This window comes from Erinaceus europaeus, chromosome 11 (genome assembly GCF_950295315.1).
Source record: "Erinaceus europaeus chromosome 11, mEriEur2.1, whole genome shotgun sequence".
In the NCBI taxonomy this organism is placed as follows: domain Eukaryota; kingdom Metazoa; phylum Chordata; class Mammalia; order Eulipotyphla; family Erinaceidae; genus Erinaceus; species Erinaceus europaeus.
The window spans coordinates 7,688,875-7,709,196 of record NC_080172.1 but is presented as its reverse complement, the minus strand read 5'-3'; the positions used below and the strand labels follow the sequence as shown (position 1 = coordinate 7,709,196).

The 20,322-nt window shown below is 40.0% G+C and overlaps 1 protein-coding gene across 5 annotated transcripts in view; it reads right to left on the bottom strand.

Annotated features, from left to right (window-relative positions):
* The window catches only part of LOC103110027 (V-type proton ATPase subunit S1-like protein), a 159,295-nt gene that overhangs the window by 123,143 nt on the left and 15,830 nt on the right, over nucleotides 1-20,322 (bottom strand). For all 5 annotated transcript variants that reach the window (XM_060201130.1, XM_060201127.1, XM_060201124.1 and 2 more), the window contains exons 3-6: nucleotides 20,218-20,276; nucleotides 16,737-16,972; nucleotides 7,290-7,340; nucleotides 2,676-2,916 (exon numbers count right to left, since the gene is read on the bottom strand). In XM_060201130.1, coding sequence (XP_060057113.1) covers nucleotides 2,676-2,916; nucleotides 7,290-7,340; nucleotides 16,737-16,972; nucleotides 20,218-20,276 — 587 coding nt within the window. The remainder of the gene's footprint in view (nucleotides 1-2,675; nucleotides 2,917-7,289; nucleotides 7,341-16,736; nucleotides 16,973-20,217; nucleotides 20,277-20,322) is intronic.

The following is a 20,322-nucleotide window of genomic DNA, read 5'->3' as shown; positions in this document are numbered from 1 at the left end:
ATTTTTCTCCCTTTTTTGCCCTTGTTGTTTTATCATTGTTATGGTTATTATTGTTGTTGTTGTTGTTGCTGCTGTCGTTAGATAGGAAAGAGAGAAATCGAGAGAGGAGGGGAGACAGAGAGGGGGAGAGAGATAGACACCAGCAAACCTGCTTCACCGCCTGTGAAGCGACTCCCCTGCAGGTGGAGAGCCGGGGGCTGGAACCGGGATCCTTGTACCAGTCCTTGCATTTAGCCCGCTGCGCTACCGCCTGACTCCCCTTTTGTTTTTTCTTAACCCTCATGTCTTTGCGGACACTCTGTCTTGCATGTTTGATAAAGCATGCACAGCATAAAGCCTACCTACCATCTTAACCATTTTAGGTCTGCAATGTGGTGGTATAAAATCACATCGCTGTACGACTATTCATTCATCTCCATTATTCTTTTCATCTTGCAAAAATGAATCTCTGTAGTGATTAAACACTAGTTCTCCTTTCCCTCCCGCCCAGAGTACTGACCATTCTACTCTTTATTTCCAAATAAGACTAATTGAGACACCTAATTGGGAAATCCTACTACAAGTGTTTGTGTTTGACTTGTTTTATGGAACATCCTCAAGGCACCTTTACATTGCTGCATGTGAATTAATTTTCTTCTTTCTTAAGACCAAATAATACCCTGTGGGGGGGTTGTTCATTTACTGATGCACATTTTGGTTGTTCCACTGTTAGGCTGGCTGTTATAGCTAATACTAAATAAATACTAAATTATATAATAATAATATAAATAATATTAAAGTCTCTGCTTTTGAGCCTGCTAGATATATATCCAGAAGTAACCTGCTGGTTCACATGATAAATCTATGCTTAATTTTCTGAGGAACTACTATCCTGTTATCCATAGTAGCTGTACCAGTTCACATTCCTACCAACAATGTATAAAGGATTTTTTTTTTATGTATTTATTTCCCAGAGCACTGCTTAGCTCTGACTTATGGTGGTGCAGGGGACTAAACCTGGGACTTTGGAGTCTCAGGCATGAGAGTCTCTTTGCATAACCATTATGCTATCTACCCCTGCCCAGAAAGGATTTTAATGTCTTTATTTTCTCTACAACAATTTTATGTTCTGACTTGTTTGTTTTCATAATAGCTATCCTAACAAGTGTATAGAGGTTTCCCCATTCTTAAGTTACTTTTCTTATAGTATGTAAGTCACTTCCGGAACAAGGTGGAGGCATAAGTCAGCCAATCCCTTTGTTCTAATCAGGTGAGTTTATAAGTACATTACTTTATTATTATTACTATTATATTTTTTAACCAGAGCACTGTTCAGCTCTGGCTTATGGTGATGTGGGGAACTGAGCTTGTGACCTCAAAGCCTCAGGCATGAGTCTCTTTGCTATCTACCCTCACCTCTTATTTTCATTATTGTTTTCACTGTCCTTTATACCCACTTCTCTCATTAAAGGGTAAGAGAAATACAGATATATTTGTAAATACTGTATATATATAAGATATAAAAATTACATATACATATATAATTTTTAGAATCAGTCCAGAATTCAAATCATTTACCAGTCATATCATTTTTTGAAAACTGTATAAATACTTATTTCAGTCACCCAATTATTAAAACATGAATATAATGACCAGCTGCCAGCATTCTGATCAGCCTTGAGGACAAAGTACATAGAATAACTACAACCAACAGAAAATCTCATTAGATGTTGTTAGTCTATGCCTGACACTATCCCAGGGGTCTCCTCAGACATCAGGTCAGGAATTATTTATACCCATAAAAGCAGGTCAAATCAAGGTGAAATAACTCACCCAAATAGTTGACAAGTGTCTGGAAACCAAATCTGTTGAACTATAAGATATGTTTCTTTATAAACCCAAACTAGTTTTTATAAATACTATACCTCTCCAAGTTGAGCGAGGGAGAGAAGATAGATATAGATAGATAGATAGGAATTTTAATTTATCTAGGTGAAATATCTGAAAGTGTCCATAAAAGGGGCATGCAAAGTCCTGCTTGCTATTTTAGTTAAAGAACAAGTTAAGCTTTTCTCCCAGGTAAACACAACAGAAGAAGTTGACAGATACCTCTCAGCCTGAGATTGTGATGGTGAAAAGGTACCTCTTATGGCCCCATGCCTTTCTCCAGATACTTTCAAGAGAATCTCTGGGATATTTTCGACTCCCTGGCTGACAGTTCCGCTCCCAAGTTAACTGTCATGGCTGTCACTCACGCTACAGATGTCCTTCTTATCTTCCCTGATAGGATCACTGTTTCATTCCCTGAAGGAAATAAAATAATCATCCTGCTACTCCTCTCCCTAGAAGGGCAGCTCTCTCCAGGAAGTGTCAGTCACTAGACTTCAAGTCACAGCTTCAAACAGGCTTAGACTGCTGGCATTCCTCACTGATAACTATTATTGACTGAAAAAAAAACCTTAATGAAAAGCAAGAGAGGTAGGAGAGGCTGCAAGGCAAATAAAAACACTTTGCACTTTTCCATTCTCTATCTTAGAAGACAAAGGGAGAAAAAAAAACAATATTATTTGAAAGTTTTCTGTAACATTTCTGTTTTTAGTTGGTATGTTTTTAGACAAGCACTAAGTTTCTTCTCTAGTCCAAACAGGTAAGTGCATATGTACGTACCGAAACCTACCTATGTTTTAATTTATTACCTGGAAATCAACAAAAGTGACCTCCCACAGGCTCGACATATCATCTGTGTTGCTGGGTAATAAGAGAGCATCCCTCCGCTGTAGGCTGCTGACATGCTGGCAGTGATAGGAGTGACTGGACGGAGCGTATATGCCAGTGGCGTTGAAAGTTGCTTGGATGGAATTATTGAAAATAATCTCAACTCGGTGTAAACTAAACCAGCTCTGGATGGACAGCTTGTTGTAATTGATAAGGGTGAATCTGAAAATGATCGCAAAACAGCAGTATAATTAATCCCCAGCCCCAAACCTTTTTTTTTTTTTTTTTTTTTTTTTTTTTTGCTGGCATGGGACTTGTCTATCAACAGTACAATTGCGCCCTCTTTTGTCAGATGGTAGAACTGGCCCAGAAAATGACTCGCTGTTCTTGACTCTGAAGTTCTGATGAGTAGGAATCAAAAGAAAACGGCAGCACAGCCCCCAAAGTGAGCAACAGTATTCTGACAAAAAGACACAGCCCTGCCACGTGGTCTGGTCCTTTGCCTCATTAAATATATAAATATATCATTAAATAAATAAATTCTTACAAAAAGAAAAACAGAATGCTCCACTATTTTTCAAGAATCAACACTTGATTACATTATAGTAACAAAAAGAACTGAAAGAAAACTTAAATGGTCATAATGCAGGATTAATTTAAAGTAGTAAAGTGAATATATAACAGCACTGTATCTTTCTTAAAAGGTGGTAGGCACCTCTTTATGCTTTTTGTTTGTTTTTTATTAGTTATTTAATCACAGTTAGCAAGATTCTAAGATAACAGGGGCATAAACCCACACAGTTCCCACCACCAGAGTTTCATGTCCCATCCCCTCCACTGGAAGCTCCCCTGTTCTTTATCCCTCTGGGAGTAGGGACCCAAATTCTTTATGGGGTGCAGAAGGTGGGAGGCCTAGCTTCTGTGACTGCTTCTCCTCTGGACGTGGGCGTTAGCAGGTGAATCTCAGCCTGTTTCTCTCTTCCTAGTAAGACAGCAACCTAGGGGTAAGGCTCTGGGGGGGTGAGGTTCCGGGAGGGACAAGCTGTTTCCTCTATGTTCTTTTGTATACTTTATCTAGCTTTGTTACAACACCAGGAGGTAGATAATGTTATCTTCATTGGGAAGATGGTGGATTGAAAACAGAAGGATTAAATAAATAACATGCAGTCTCACTCAGAATGTACTGGCGCTAAGATTAAAGTTTTACTCTGGAGTCGGGCGGCAGCGCAGCTGGTTAAGCGCACATGGCGCAAAGCGTAAAGACCGGTTGGTCCCCCCCCAACACCTGTAGGAGAATCACTTCACAGGCGGTGAAGCAGGTCTGCAGGTGTCTCTCTGTCTCTCTTCCTCTCTATCTCCCCCTTCTTTCTCAATTTCTCTCTGTCTCTATCCAATAACAAATAAAAATTTTTAAAAATGTTTTACTCTGAGCATTTTAAAATAGAATAGTCTCTCCAGTGGTGAAGATGTTATAATGTGTATATGTTATGACTCATTTTCTTTCATTAAAGAAGATACCAAGTACATTAAAAAAAAAACTCTAGAATACCAGAACCCAAAAGGTTAATAGTGACTAAATATGATTACTGGATTATAGGTGGTTTATATTTTCTTATTTACATAGCTCGATATTGTCCAATTTTTCTTTTTAATGAACATGTATTACTATGCGTTAGTTTGGGCTCCTATAGAAACCAACTCTAAGATAAGGATATAAATACAAGAAGCATATGGGGAAGGTGATTCTAAATCTGTTTGATTATTTGGTGATTCTAAGCACATTATGTGAAGAGAAGAGAGATAGTAACGGAAGAGGCCACAGCCAAAAGGAGCACTTCCCTAAGTAAATCTGCAGTGAACAGTGTCTCCAGATCCCTGTGGTAGCAGGGTGGAATACAGGCCTCTCAGCTATCTCGCCAGAGAGCAAGGAGCTACAGTAGCTGGATATTTCTTCTAGTCACCAGCTGAGGAATGCTGGGGCAGGGATGAGATGCGGTGAGCCTCGTGGGTCAAAGAGAGGGTAACCTTAAATAGAAATGCCCAAAGACAGGGCACTGATGGTCTGTCTCATAACTTTTATCATCAGCAAATCAAATAATTAAAAAAATGAAAATCAAAGAATCATAAAGTTATATTCCTCTTGGGAAGAAGTGTTCTTTGAATAAAAAATGTTGCATGATTCTTTTTTTGTTGCACATTTCTGTATCTTTCAGATATATGTGATTTGATCACCTTGGGGGGCTCTACTTTCCTTATAAAGTTTCTCTGAACAATGATGGCATATTTTTTGAAATTATGACCAGTGAGACACTTGTGCCCCCTGATATGTTTCTCAAAAAGTGCTCTAAAGAAAAGCTTTCCAGGGGTCAGGCGGTAGCACAGAGTGTTAAGTGCACAAGGTGTAAGGATCCCAGTTCAAGGCCCTGGCTTCCCATCTGCAGGGGGGTCGCTTCACAAGCGGTAAAGCAGGTCTGCAGGTGTCTATCTTTCTCTCCTTCTCTCTGTCTTCCCCGTCTCTCTCCATTTCTCTCTGTCCTATCCAACAACAACAGCAATAACAATAACAACAACAGCAATAAACAACAACAGCAACAAAAGGGAAAAAAATAGCCTCCAGGAGCAGTGGATTCATAGTGTAGGCACCGAGCCCCAGCAATAACCCTGGAGACAAAAATAAATACATAAATATAAAAATAAAAGCAAAAAATCGAAAAAGAAAATCTTTCTCAGGTTATAAAGAAAGGGGGTAGACAGTTTGGGGGCTAGGTGATGGTGCATGCAACTAAGATCGCTCATTACCATGGACGAGGATCCAGCTTGAGCCACCACTGGGACCCTTCAGAGTTGTGAAGCAAGTCTACAGGTGTCAACTTTCTATCTCCCTCTCTACATCCCCTTCCCCTCTGAAGTACTGTTCTATCAAATAAAAACAGAGAGAGGGGGGGAGGGAGAAAGAGAAGAGAAGAAAGGAGAGGAGAGGAGAGGAGAGGAGAGGAGAGGAGAGGAGAGGAGAGGAGAGGAGAGGAGAGGAGAGGAGAGGAGAGGAGAGGAGAGGAGAAGGAAGGAGAGGAAAGGAAAGGAAAGGAAAGGAAAGGAAAGGAAAGGAAAGGAAAGGAAAGGAAAGGAAAGGAAAGGAAAGGAAAGGAAAGGAAAGGAAAGGAAAGGAAAGGAAAGGAAAGGAAAGGAAAAGAAAGGAAAAGAAAAGAAAAGAAAAGAAAAGAAAAGGAAAGGAAAGAAAAGAAAAGAAAAGAATTGGCTGTAGGGGGGGTAATGGATTTGTAATGCAGGCACCTAGTTTCAGTAATAACCCTGGTGGCAATAAATAATATAACATAACACATGTTTTTAATATTTATCTAAATAGATGAGAGAAAGCTCATCATAGCATCAATCTGACACTTGTGCCAGAGATCTAACTTAGGACCTTGTCCTTTTAAATTCAGCATTCTACCGCTGTGTCCCCTCCCAGCCTACCAAAGTTAATCACAGTTAATTAGTAAAGCGATTTCTATAAGAGCACATCCTCACAGAAATTTTCATATATAGGCTTACACTGCAAATGGCCAAGGGATGAACATTATATGCTATCTTCTTCAAACACATTTGACCACAGAACTTTTTTTTCCTATTTTTTACAGGTGATTTAATAATGGCTTGCCAGATGATAGCTTCATACAGGACCATCACCAAAGTCCTGTGCCCCTACGCCCATTAACCACCAGAGTTTTCAATCTTAGGGATAGTTTGGACCCCAGAATATCTTTGAGCAGGAATCTTATATTTCCACAAAACATAACCATTCCATAGAACAATTTAGAAGAAAAAGAAAAACCTGCTTTGGCACACCCTGCTGGTTTACAGTAATGTTAAAGACATATCTATCTCCACTAACACATTGGTCACCTATACTTCTATTTAAAAAGATGTTTAATGCCTTCAAATCCCCCCCCAACACACACCATAGAGTAGTTCCTTGTTTACAAGATAGGCCATTATAAGCAGGTGTGTACTTCTACACAAAGGTAGAAAAATGAAGGCCCATGTGGTCTATTCAGGTAACAGGCTTTTTCATTATTGTTAAATGAAAAATGTGGTTTGTTCTAAGGTGCTATATTAAAAAACAGCTTCAAACCAGAGCCTTAGTCCTTAGAACTTTATATTTTATTCTTTGCCCAGAGAAAAAGGAGGTCATGTTCATGTATTCTCTAGGTCCCCAACTGAGAGAAAGAAAAAAGAAAAAAAATACAGGTGCTCTGCTTTTAAACTAAAACAAAACAAAACAGCCTTATTGGGACTGGGGAAATAGCAGAACGGTTAAGGAAAAAAGACTAGGAGCCTAGGTTCAATTCCCAGCACCACCATAAGCCAGAGCTGAGCAGTGCTATGGTCATAAGTAAATAAATAGTCTTTATATAGTTCCCCATCATAGAACCACTGGCATTTCCATGTAATTAGGTAACAGTGACTCTTCTTATGTCACAGTACTTGTCACATAGCAGGTCCTTAATAGTTACATGTTGAATGAATAGATGATATGGAGTTCACCTGAAGTTCTGACTTTATGATCTTCAAAGTATCAGTGACACCACACCTACCTTATATCCAAACCTTTGGGGGTGTCATCATTAGTGACCCTTAGATACAACCTAGAAAAACATAAACAATACATTTCATCAAAGTAGAAATAACTGTGATATCACAGCATACTTAAATGTTACAAAAAATGGATTATAGACCCAAATGTAACAACTGAAACCACAAAACTTTTTTTTTACTATAAAACTTTTTAAACAACGTTTCTTTAATCTTGGGGTAGACCATGACTTTGAAAACACACATAGTCGCAATTATAAGCCATGTAATAAAAAAAAAAATGATAAATTGAACTTCAGTGAAGTCAAAAGTATTTGCTCTTCAAAAGACACTATTCATAAAACATAAATGGAAAGCATAAAATAGGAGAAACCCTTAAAAACACGTGTATAAAGAGAGCTTATAGCTGGAGGACAGTAAATACTATCAACAGCTCTGTAATAGGAAGACAGCCCAACTAACAAAGTGCCAAAGTACATACATCTCCCAAAGGAAGATGTATAAATAGCCAATAAAATATCCATAAGAAGAAACTCAGCATCTTTAATATAAATATATTGAAATATATTATTCTACTGGGGCTGGGTGTTGGCACACCTGGTTGAGTGTATGTGTTACAATGCACAAGGACCCGGGTTCTGAGCCCCCCGGTCCCCACCTGCAGGGGGACAGCTTTGCAAGTGGTCAAGTAGTGCTGCAGATGTTTCTGTCTCTCTCCCTTCCCTCTCAATTTCTGACTGTCCCTATCCAATAAATAAATAAAGATAATAAAAATTTTAAAATTCATTTATATTAATCTATTCACATTTTCACTACGTTAATACCAGATTTCCTAGCACCGAAATAGATTAATTATAAGTAACATGGTGATAATCACGTGGGCTCCTCCTTTTAACTCAATTGTCTTCCCCCTGTAAATAGAACAAGAGCAGATATAATTCTACACATCTGGGACTTGTAAATCAGGTGCGGAACATCAAGATTATGAATCTGAGAGCTTACACAGCAGAGAAACAGTGGTTCACTGCCTTCACCTCCTGAGAAGGAGTCACATGTTACTCTAACATCAACAAGTACTACTTGGTAGACAGGGCAGTGGTGGCACACCAGCCTTGCATGCCTGAGACCCTAAAGGTCGCAGATTCAATCCCTGGCATACTCTTTGCCAAATATGTGCGGTGCCTCTCTCTCTTTATCTCTCCCCAACCCTCTCTCTAATAAAAAAAAAAAACCTATTTAAAAAAATGTTACTGGGGGGTGGGAGAGAGTCAGATGGTGGTGCACCTGGTTAAGCACACACAGTACAAAGTGCAATGACCCACGTTAAGGATCCCGGTTCCAGCCCCTGCCCCTCCTGGCCCCACCTGCAGGGGGGTCGCCTCATAAGCAGTGAAGCAAGTCCGCAGGTGTCTTTCTCTCTCCCTCTCTATGTCCCCGCCACCCTCAGTTTCCTTCTATCCTAGAAAATAAAAAAAGGTAATTGCTAAAAAAAAAAAAGGTGGAATTTTGAAACCTATCTCAGAATGTAAGCAAAGGGATTGTATTAGCCTTTGAAGAGAAGCAAATAGCTCACCATACTGGAGACACATGGCTGCAGTTCTAAACAATGCTATAATGTGAAAATAAATCTCTCCATTGGGAAGATGACAAACCTCTCTGGGTTTCTATTTCCTGAAATATTTCTTTTTTTTTTAATTTTTTAATTTTTTTTTTTTTTTTGAGAGAGAGAAACACACACAGAGAGAGAAACACCAGAGCACTGCTCAGCTCTGGATTACGTGGTGTGGGGGATTGAACCTGGGGCTTAGGAGCCTCAGGCATGAGAGTCTGTTTGCATAACCATTATGCTGTCTCCCCCGCCCTCCTGAAATATTTCTATGGCTGAGTTTCAATAACCTGTGGAAGTACATTTCTTTTTTTTATTTTTTATATTATATTTATTTATTGGATAGAGGCAGCCAAAAATTGAGAGGGAAACGGGAGATAGAGGAGAGAGACACCTGCAGCCCTGCTTCACCACTCTTGAAGCTTTCCCCCTACAGGTGGGGACCAGGGGCTCGAACTTAGATCTTTGCACACTGTAACATGTGCGCCCAACCAGGTGTGCCACCACCTGGCTCACGACTTTTCTTTTTTTTTTTTTGCATCCAGGGTTATTGCTGGGGCTGCAACACGAATCCACTGCTCCTGGAGGCCATTTTTTTCCCTTTTGTTGCCTTTGTTTTATCCTTGTTGTGGTTATTATTATTGTTGTTATTGATATCGTTGTTGTTGGATAGAACAGAGAAATGGAGAGAAGAGGGAAAGACAGAGGGGGAGAGAAAGATAGACACCTGTAGACCTGCTTCACTGCTTGTAAAGCAACCGCCCTGTAGGTGGGGAGCCGGGGGCTCGAACCAGGATCCTTACCACAGGTCCTTTGCACCCACTGCGCTACCACCCGGCCCCCGGAAGTATATTCCTTACTAATTCCAAAGCTTTTTTTTTTTTTTTTTCGCTTCCAGGGTTATTGCTGGGGCTCAGTGCCTGCATTACGAATCTACTGCTCCTGTAGGCCATTTTTCTCATTTTATTGACCTTGTTATTTTTTTTACCCTTGTTGTTGTCATTATTATTGTTATCATTGCTGTTGCTGTTGGGTAAGACAGAGAGAAATCGAGAGAGGAGGGGACACAGAGAGGGGGAGAGAAAGATAAGACAACTGCGGACCTGCTTTACGGCCTGTGAAGCGACCCACCCTCTGCAGGTGAGGAGCCGGGGGTTCGAACCCGGACCCTTACACTTCACTCCCACTGCGTTACCGTTCAACCCTCACTAACTCTAAATCTTACCTTTTAAATCAAGCCCCAGTAAAATCAGTTCAGAAATTACTAGCCATGCAGAAATATAAAGGTATTTTTATAGCCCCACACAAACCAGCCACTCAGGAGGCTGTAAAGCAACTGGATCCAATGCTGGTAGAAAGGTGACTTGTAAGGGGTCAGGCGGTGGCGCACCTGGTTAAGCACACACATTACAGTGCACAAAGACCCAGGTTGGGGGCCAGGCACACCAGGTTGAGTACTTATGTTACAGTGCAGAAGGCCCCGGGTTCAAGCCTGGGTCCTCACCTACAGGGTGGGGGGTTGCAAGCTTTCCCAGTAGTGAAGCAGGGCTACATGAGTCTCTCTGTCTATCTCTCCCTTCCCTCTCGATTTCTGGCTATCTCTCTACAATAAATAAAGATAATTATTAAAAAAAAATTTTAAAAAGACCCAGATTCAAGCCCCTGGTCCCCACCTACAGGGGGAAAGCTTCATAAGTGGTGAAACAGGGCTGCAGGTGTCTCTCTGTCTCTTTCCTTCTCTAACTCCTCCCTCTCAATTTCTCTCTGTCTCTATCCAATAATAAATATATATATTTTAAAAGATGGTAAAATGTACAACCACTTTTTTTTAAAGTCTGGTAATTTCTTTCTTTCTTTTTTAATATTTATTTATTCATGAGAGAAATAGGAGGAGAGAAAGAACCAGACATCACTCTGGTACATGTGCTGCCGGGGATCGAACGCAGGACCTCATGGTTGAAAATCCAATGCTTTATCCACTGTGCCACCTCCTGGACCACTCTTTCTTTCATTTTTTTTTTAATTGCCACTAAAGTTATCACTGGTGCTCAGTGTTAGAATTATGAATCCATTACTCCAAGCCTCTTTTTTTTTCCTTTCTAGTTTTCTGTTTGTTTGCTTGTTTGTTTTTACTAGATAGGACAGAGAACATGAGAGAGGGAAGGAGAGAAAGACACCTGCAGACCTGCTTCACTGCTGGTGAAGTGACTCCCCTGCAGGTGGGAAGGGGGGGTCTTAAACCCGGGTCCTTCTGGGTAACATGAGCACTTAACCAGGTGGACCACCGCCCAGCCCTTGAAAGTTTGGTCATTTCTTTAAACATACACACAACATGACCTTTCCCTTACATATTGACCTAAACCAAGTAAAAATAAATGCTCCTAAAAGACTAATATAGGAATGTTGATAGAAACTTCTTTCCAATTTTTTTTCTAAAAAAAAAAAAAAAACGGAGAGGAAATAAATTTTCATCAAGTGGATGAAGTGGCTTCTCCACAGGACAGGGTACATACTACTCAGCAGTGAAAATAACAAACCTCTGAAACATGTGAGAGGACCAAATGTCTCGGGCTAAGTGAAAGCCATTGGACTTTTTAAAAAGTATCTATTACACAAATCTATATAAAATTCTAGAAAAATGCAAACTAATTTATAATCACTTCAAGCAGAGTAAAACTGGTAGAGGGAAAAGTAACAAGAAGGTGATACAACCAGTACCAACTCGACACGTTTCACTTCAGATTGTGTCCAGAGACGCCAGGTGTGGAATGTCAACCCTCCTGCTTCATGACTCTGGTGAGACCTTTCCTAGCTCATAGGACTCCTCAATTCCAATTTGGGTGGTGCACTGCTTAACAAAGCCTCAGAGCCTAGATATAGACCAGGGCCCATGAGACAGGGCATATGCACATGTATCCATAAGTTAGAGGAAAACATACCCCTGCTCCTCACCTGCAGGAGGATCGCTTTACAAGCGGTGAAGCAGGTCTGCAGGTGTCTTTCTTTCTCTCCCCCTCTCTGTCTTCCCTTCCTCTCTCCATTTCTCTCTGTCCTATCCCACAATGACTACAACAATAAAACAACAAGGGCAACAAAAGGGGATACGTAAATAAATAAATATTTTTAAAAATTTAAAAAAAGAAAGACCTAAAAAAAAAAAAGAGAGAGACACCACAAAGTACTTAATCAAATAGTTTCTATTAGGCCTAGATACCCTCACCTACTTCCTATTTCACTTCACTCAATCACTCCAAGGCCAACCTTGTCAGACAAAGTAAGGACTACAAAAGCTGGATAAGGACAAGGGACTGGCAAGGATGAGTTTTAAGTCACTTCCAGGTCACCCCATCACCCGGGAGGGACTCTATTCAGAGAGTCCTGGGATTCCCACACAGACATGATGGGACTAGATCTCTAATAGATCCCTCTCTCCACTGTCACTGGTCATCTCCATCAGGAACAACATAGTGGATCCCTTTGTGGTCCCCTATAGGACCTTGCCCCCTAAGAATCAACAATGGTAGGGACAGCCCCATTCTCTGAAGGGAGGTTGGATAACATACTCTTAAGACTCGAGGAAGATGGGTCCTGAAATGAGTGCAGCCTGGAATGTTCCTAGCCATGACCACAGAATGCAAGCTCAGACCTACAGGGATGCAGAGACTACACAGGCTCCTGTGCTGAATATGGGCCCCAGATCAAATCGATAGGGTTTACAGTTAACAATATTTATATACTTTTCCCATATTTGGGAGCTACTCTCTTCCCTGATACAGCTGTCTAGTCCTTTTTCCAACTATCACACCATCTCCCCAGACAATACCCTTGATCTCCCTGAATGTTAGCTGTCGAGCTCAGGCAAAAATTAATAAAGTCATGGGCCCTTGGAATATCCCTAAAATAAACCTATTAGCTTTTTCCAAAATGGAGACCCCAAATCTCATCTGCTATATTCTTGCCTTTAGGTTCCTGATGATTTAACAATCTGTTCTGCTTTATATCTTAATACTTTTTCAGCCACCAAGTTGCAGATGCTACCATGATGCCAACCTGACTTCACTAGACAGAAGACCTCACCAATGTTCCTGGAACACCACCTCCCCAGCCCCCTTCCTCACTAGGAAAAGATATAAACAGGCTGGGGGTGTGGATCTACCTGCTAACGTCCATATCTAGTGGAGAAGCAATTAGAGAAGCCAGAACTCCCACCTTCTGCACCCCATAATGATCCTGGGTCCATACTCCCAGAGGGAACCTTCCAATGAAAGGGCTGGGATACAGAATTCTTTTTTTTTTTTTTTTTTTTTTTTTTTTTGGGATACAGAATTCTGATGGTGGGAATTGTGTGGAATTGTACTCCTCTTATCCTATGGTCTTATCAATATTTCTATTTTATAAATAAATTAAATAAATAAATAAAAAGTAACAAGAGCAATGGACTCAAACAGGGCACATGGAATTTTCTGAGAAAGCTGAAAATGTTTTGATTATGGTGATAACTTCACAGGTGTAAACAAATTGATAAAAGTATACATTTTAATATGTGCAGTTTAGTGTATCTAAAAATACACTAAATGTATTTAGTGTGTTGAAAAGATAGTGTATTGAAAAATAGTGATGATTTGGCTTATTTGAGCTTATTTATTTTGGATAGAGACAGAAATTGAGAGAGTATGGGGAGGTAGGAAAACGGAAGGAAGGAAGGAAGGAAGGAGGGAAGGAAGGAAGGAAGCTGCAGCACTGCTTCACTACTCGAGAAGCTCACCCTCGGCATGTGGGGACCCGCAGATAGAAATATATCAGAGCAGCGCTGCTCTGCTCTGGCATGAAAGTCTTTTTACATAACCATTATACGATCTTCCCCACCTCAGTATCTTTATTCTTAATACCATAAGCTCAGATGACTTAGTAATATTCATAAATATTTCAGAAGCTGATTTACTCAGTAAAACAAATCTTCAAAAGGAATTTTGTCCAGCAATACTATGATTGGTTGTTGCAAACTGTTGAAAGTATTTTATTTAGGCTTGGGGAGAGAGCATAAAGGTTATGCAAAAGATTCTCATGCCTGAGGTTCTAAAGTCCCAGGTTCAATTCCCAGCATCACCTTAAGTGAGAGCTGAGCAGTGCTCTGATATATATATATATATAATGTTCTGTGGTATAAACTAATGATCAATAATTGCCTTTGGCCTGGCTAACCTGAGAATCTAAGAACTACATTTCCCAAGAACCTCTGCATGGGGCCTATGACCCACACATGTCTGCTAACAATCTTTTTCCAAGTTCATTTATTTCTTTTTTAATAGTGCTTTAATAATGACTAGTAAGATTGTAAAATAACAATAACTGTGTGCAATTCCACACAGTTCCAACCACCAGAGTTCCATATCCCATCTCCTCCATTGGAAACTTCCCTTTTTTTTTTTTTTCTTTCTGGGAGTATGAACTGAAATTCTTCATGGGGTACAGAAAGAAGGTCATCTGTTTTTCAATCTGTGCTTCTGGCCTTACTGTGGCGATTTCAGTTTCTCTCTGTCTTGCAATTTCTGTAAAAATGAAAAAAAAAATGGCCACTGGAAGCGGTGGATTCATAGTGGTGTGAATTAAAATATAATAATCATCATAATAATAAATACAAGTTAATAAAACATAAAAAGATGTTTTCCATCCAAGCTCTCTTTACAAGTTCTATGCCATTATTATTCCTAGCCTCAGCTGTTTCATATGATAGCAACATCTGTGACTCAGGACTCACGATAATATTGTGACGAGTAACAGATGCCTGTGAAGTCCTTGCATTGCCTGGCCCATTGTAAGTTCTCAGGACCTGTTAGTTACAATTAATGGGTAATTTACCATTTCTATTTCACAGATGATGCACAGCTCCTGTTTGTAAAGTAGTAGAGGTCTTTAGAAGAACCTAGAAACCAAGTTGTTGTCCTTTTCCTCACTAAGTCTCCAGTCCTCATTAGGGTTTCTAAAGCCCAGCAAAAAGCTGTGGTGCTCTGATCTTTCCCACAAATACCCCAGAGTCAGGCTAAATGAAATCAAGAAGGTCTAGTCATTCACTGACACACAAGATTATTCCCAGGCAATCAACTTCTTTCCACACTGCTGACCACAAATAAAGAGCCCTGTAGGGAATTAATTAGAGCCTGAGGGAAAAGTCCTGAGCCCTCAGCAGTGCGGGAGTCTCTTTGATAGCCCTGCTGTAACAGAATAAACAAACGGTCAGAGTGCTTTGGATTTTATGTTCAGAATTCCCAGTAAAAAGATAGTGACTCTGAATAGCAAAATGCTTACCAACACTGATAATAGGACTTCCAGGTATTTTCATAATACTCCATTTACACCCACTACCAAGAATTTCTAAATCAGAAGTAAAGACTAGAAATAAAACTAAGCTTCCAGCCAAAGCATCTCAAAAGAGTACACTCAGACACAGTAGGTAAGAACAGGTAAGCCAGGACAGAACAAATGCGGAGAATCTCCTCAAAGCCTCCATTATACCAGCAAATGCTGAGAGCAAGGGTTTTAGAAAGCAGACGGAGCATGTCAGACCAACAAACAAGCAAAAGAGTTTTGTTTGAATGACTGAAGAGGAGAGAGGGGAAGCAGACATTGCTTTCCTCGTCAGAAAGTGTTTGTTAACTCTGCTCATCTGAAATCAAAACGAATTATTGCAGAAAGCTCTCAAAATGTCCAAAGACTTCTCTAAACTTTGATTATTAAAAGGTACCTCTGAACAGCTGCAAACAGGCAGTGCTCCACAAATTCAGAATACATTTTAAACTCCAATACTGGCCTGGCCTAGAATCAGCCCATTCTATTGCACTCTCCAGAGTACATATGATCTCATGCCTGAGGCTCCAGAGTCTCAGGTTCAATCCCCCACACCACCATTAAGTCAGAGTTGAACAGTGCTCTGGTGAAATAATAATAATAATTATTATTATTATTATTCAAATAAATATGAATCTACTCAGTGATATGTAATCTTTTCTAGTGAAAACAAAGCAGCCTGATACTTCACATTTAAAGTTGCTATCAAGCCTAGAATCATGTTCTTATTTTCAAAACCCTGGTTTTCTACAAGCAGTGGTAACAATTAGCTAGAGGGTTCAGAAATTGTTGCAGAAAAGTATAGCACTAGGGGCCAGGCAGTGGCGCACCTGGTTAAGCACACCCATTACAGTGTGCAATGACCCAGGTTCAAGTCCCTGGTCCTCACCTGCAGGGGGAAAGCTTCAAAAGTGATGAAGCAGGGCTGCAGGTGTCTCTCTGTCTCTTTCTCTGTCTCTCCCTCCCCTCTCAATTTCTCTCTGTATCAAAAAAAATCCAGAAAAACACAACACACCTTAAAAATTATTTCTGAATTGTTCTTTCATTTTAACAATTAAATATTTCTTCAGGGAGTCGGGCAAAAGCGCAGAGGTTAAGCACAGGTGGCACAAAGCACAAGGACCAGTGTAAGGATCCCAGTTCGAACCCTCGGCTCCCTACCTGCAGGGGAGTCGCTTCACGGCGGTGAAGCAGGTCTGCAGGTGTCTATCTTTCTCTACCTCTCTCTGTCTTCCCCTCCTCTCTCCATTTCTCTCCTATCTAACAATGATGACATCAATAACAATAATAACTACAACAATAAAACAACAAGGGCAACAAAAGGGAATACATAAATAAAATAAAATAAAAAGATTTATTAAAAATATTTCTTCAGAGGTATGTGTCAGAATCCTATACAAAGGAGTCTACTTCTTTTCGTTTATTTTTTTAATGACAGAAAACTAGACTAGCCAAACAACAGATCTCAATTGTCCTAAGAGAGGACTGGCCCACTTACGTGGCATTTTCTTCACTGCAGTGTGAATTGCCAACATCCACTGTTGCCTTCTGGCCAAAAACTTCATCTGTAAGATCCAGCTGGGTCTGATTCTTAAATTTAACTGTTATTCTTTTGGTCCAGAAGAGGATGCAGGGAATTCCATCCATAGAGACGTTAATTGGACTGTGGTGGCTAAATGAATTCCAAGGTTCTTTTTCTAAATGTCCTTGTCTGCTCAGACTGTTCTCGAGAGTCTAAGTAACCAAAAAAATTTAAGAGATGAATTTGTTTTCATGTTACAAAAGGCTTCTGCAAGTAAAAGCGTTAATTCACAACCTGTTGAGACTCTGAGCAGTCTGGATAGTCTAGAGCCCCACGCTATTAGAGAGCAAGGAAATGGGTGAACCACATCGCAAGGTGAAAATGACACAGATACCTGAACGCAACATTTGTCTAGTTTCATAAGGTCAAAATGAAAAGAATCACTTTATAAAGAAGGACATGACAGGGGGAGTGGGGCGAGAGATGGCACACAGAGTTAAGTGCATATAGTACGAAGCATAAGGACCAAGAGCAAGGATCCTGGTTTGAACCCCGGCTCCCCATCTGTAGGGAGGTAGCTTCACAAGCGGCGAAACAGGTCATTAGGTGTCTTACCTTTCTCCCTCTCTGTCTTCCCTTCCCCTCTCAATTTCTCTCTGTCCTATCAAAAAACATCAAAAATGGCCACAGGAGCAGTGGATTGGTAATACAGGCTCTGAGCCCAATGATAACCCTGGAGGCAAAAAAAGGAGGAGGAAGAGGAGGGGGGGGGGGAGAGGCAGGGGTGGGGGGGAGGAGGGGGAGGTTAGGGGAGGGGAGGGGGCGGAGGAAGAGGAGAATGTGGTAGGACAGACTATGACTTAGGTGAAGCACCCAAGACTACTCAGTATGATACTGTAATGGTGGATACATTTTTTAAGCCCATAATATGCATGACACAATGAACCCTAGTATAAGCGCTGATCTTGAGCTGATACTAATGTAACAATACTGGGTCATCAGCCATAACAAGCGTACCCCACCATAATGCAAGATCTTAAATACAGAAATTCAAAGGGGTGAGGGGAAAAGCACTGAAGAGAGCATGGAGAGAACAAGAAATGATAAATGTTGACTAGGATGTGAAGAAAGAAAAACGGGCGAAGAGTAGATAGCATAGTAAGGGTTATGCAAACAGACTCTCATGCCTGAGGCTCCAAAGTCCCAGGTTCAATCCCCCACACCACCATAAGCCAGAGCTGAGCAGTGCTCTGGTAAAATAAAAATAAAAATAAAAGAATAACTGTTACACTTGCCAGTGGGAATGCAAATTGCTGTAACCATTATGGAAAACAGTATGGAGAATCCTGGAGCAAATAAAAATGGAAATACCTTTTGATACAACAATACCACTCTTGGGCATTTATCCAAGACATAAAAACACTAATTTGAAGGGATTATACACACCCCCATGTTCAAAGTTGAATTATTCACAGTAGCCAAAATATGGAAGCAATTTATATGCTCATCGATAAATGACTAAATAAAGTAGTTATGGGATATATTTGATGGATGACTACTCAGTAGGTTAAAAAGATAATATTGAAATACATATAATATCATGTCCTTCAAGACAAAATGGACAGAAGTGGTGGTGATCATGCTCAGTAAAATAATGTACTGAGAGACAACAATTTCATTCATTTCTGGAATATAGAGACTAGGGCTGGGGAGACAGCTTAATGGTAATGCAAAAGATTTTCATATCTGAGGCTCTGAGGTCCCAGGTTCAAGTTCAATTCGTAGCATCACCATAAGCCAGAGCTGAGCAGTACTCTAGTATCTTAAAAAAAAAAAAAAAAAAAAAAAAAAAAAAAAAAAGAATTAAAAAAGAATTGAAGCACATGAATTTGCAGAGAAGGAAAAGAAAAAGAGGCAGCTAGACTGTCTCTAAAAGTTGTTAAGAACCATAGTGGTTATTCTAATGGGTTTGTGGGCACAGAACTTTGGTGGTAGTTGTGGTGTGGAATTCCATCCTTATTATTTTATGATCTTGTGAATCACTATTATACTACCAATAAAGAATAATGAGAAAAACAGACAGTATATGGGCACTTTCTATATCTTCTGCTCAGATTTTTTTTTCTATAAACCTAAACTACTCAAACAAAATAAATAAAATCTATAGATTTTTAAAATATTCACCATGCCAGGACACCAATGGCAGTCATAAGTGTAGAAAATATCATACAGAGCCAAATACAGGAGGTTTTTTAAAGATGATTGATTAATTGGTTGATTGATTTGAGAGATAGGAAGAGAGAGAGGACCAGATACCACTCTGGTACATACTCTGCTGGGAACTGAACTCAGGACCTCATGCTTGAGAGTCTAACATTTTATCCATTGCACCAGCTCCTGGCCTGTCCAAATACAGGACTTTAAATAAAGAAATAAACTTGTGAGATAAAGCAAATAAGCAGTTTCCGGAAGTCAAGTATGCATTTTCCAGACCATTCATGGCCGACAGGACATTATATAATACTGGACAGATTCTGTATCTGCACTGCCCAAAGCAGTAGCCACTGACCACAGGTGGTTATTATACACTGGGAATGCAGCTTAATTTTTTATTTTCTTTCACATTAGTTCATTTGAATTTAAATTTAAGAAGCCACACATGACTAGTGGCTACAGTCTTCACAGTGCAGCCCAGATGACACAGTACACATATAAAACAGCAAGATCTCTAACTCTGTTCTGTACTTTAGGGGAAAAAAAATCTCTTCAAGTTTCCAGGAAGTTAAAACAATACACTCTGATATCTGACTTTAGAGGTCGCAGAGGGAGATCCATATCTGAAAGAAGACTGATCCACTTAGGTAGATCAGCTATTGCATACCAGTTACTCACCCCAGTGCAGTTACACAGAAAAAAGAAATAAAGGGAGCAGCGGGGTGGTGGTACGCTTGGTTGAGCACACGTTACAGTGCACGAGAAACCAGGTTCGAGCCCCCAGCCCCCACCTGCAGGGGGAAAGCTTCACAAGTGGTGAAGCAGGGCTACAGGTGTCTCCCTGTCTCTCTCCCTCTCTATCTCCCCATTCCCTCTCAATATCTGTCTGTGTCTATCCAATAAATAAAGATAATAAAAATTTAAGAAACAACATTTTTAAAAAAGGAATCAAACCTGAAACAGCGGCCCAAGCTCACCAATAACCAAAGACAGACAGTTATAGTAATCCTCTCTGAAAAGCAACAGAAGAAAAACTGAATACTAGAATTAAAATATACTAGCGCAAAATAAATTAACTTGCTTTCAGTTTCCTCAACTAGAAGATTACCACAGTACATTTCTCCACCCCCAAGACCAGTCAAGAGTACTAGCTATCAGTTGGAACTATCCCTTATATTTTCACATTTTACATGATTGTAATGCATTTTTTAAGATATACTCTAGATTCCTAACAGACCCATACCTGTGTGGTTGGTATTGTTGTGAAATTGTGGATTGGTCTCATAGTTCCAGTACTTTGATCTGTCAAAGAAATAATAATATGATAAATGTAATGGAATGAGAATAT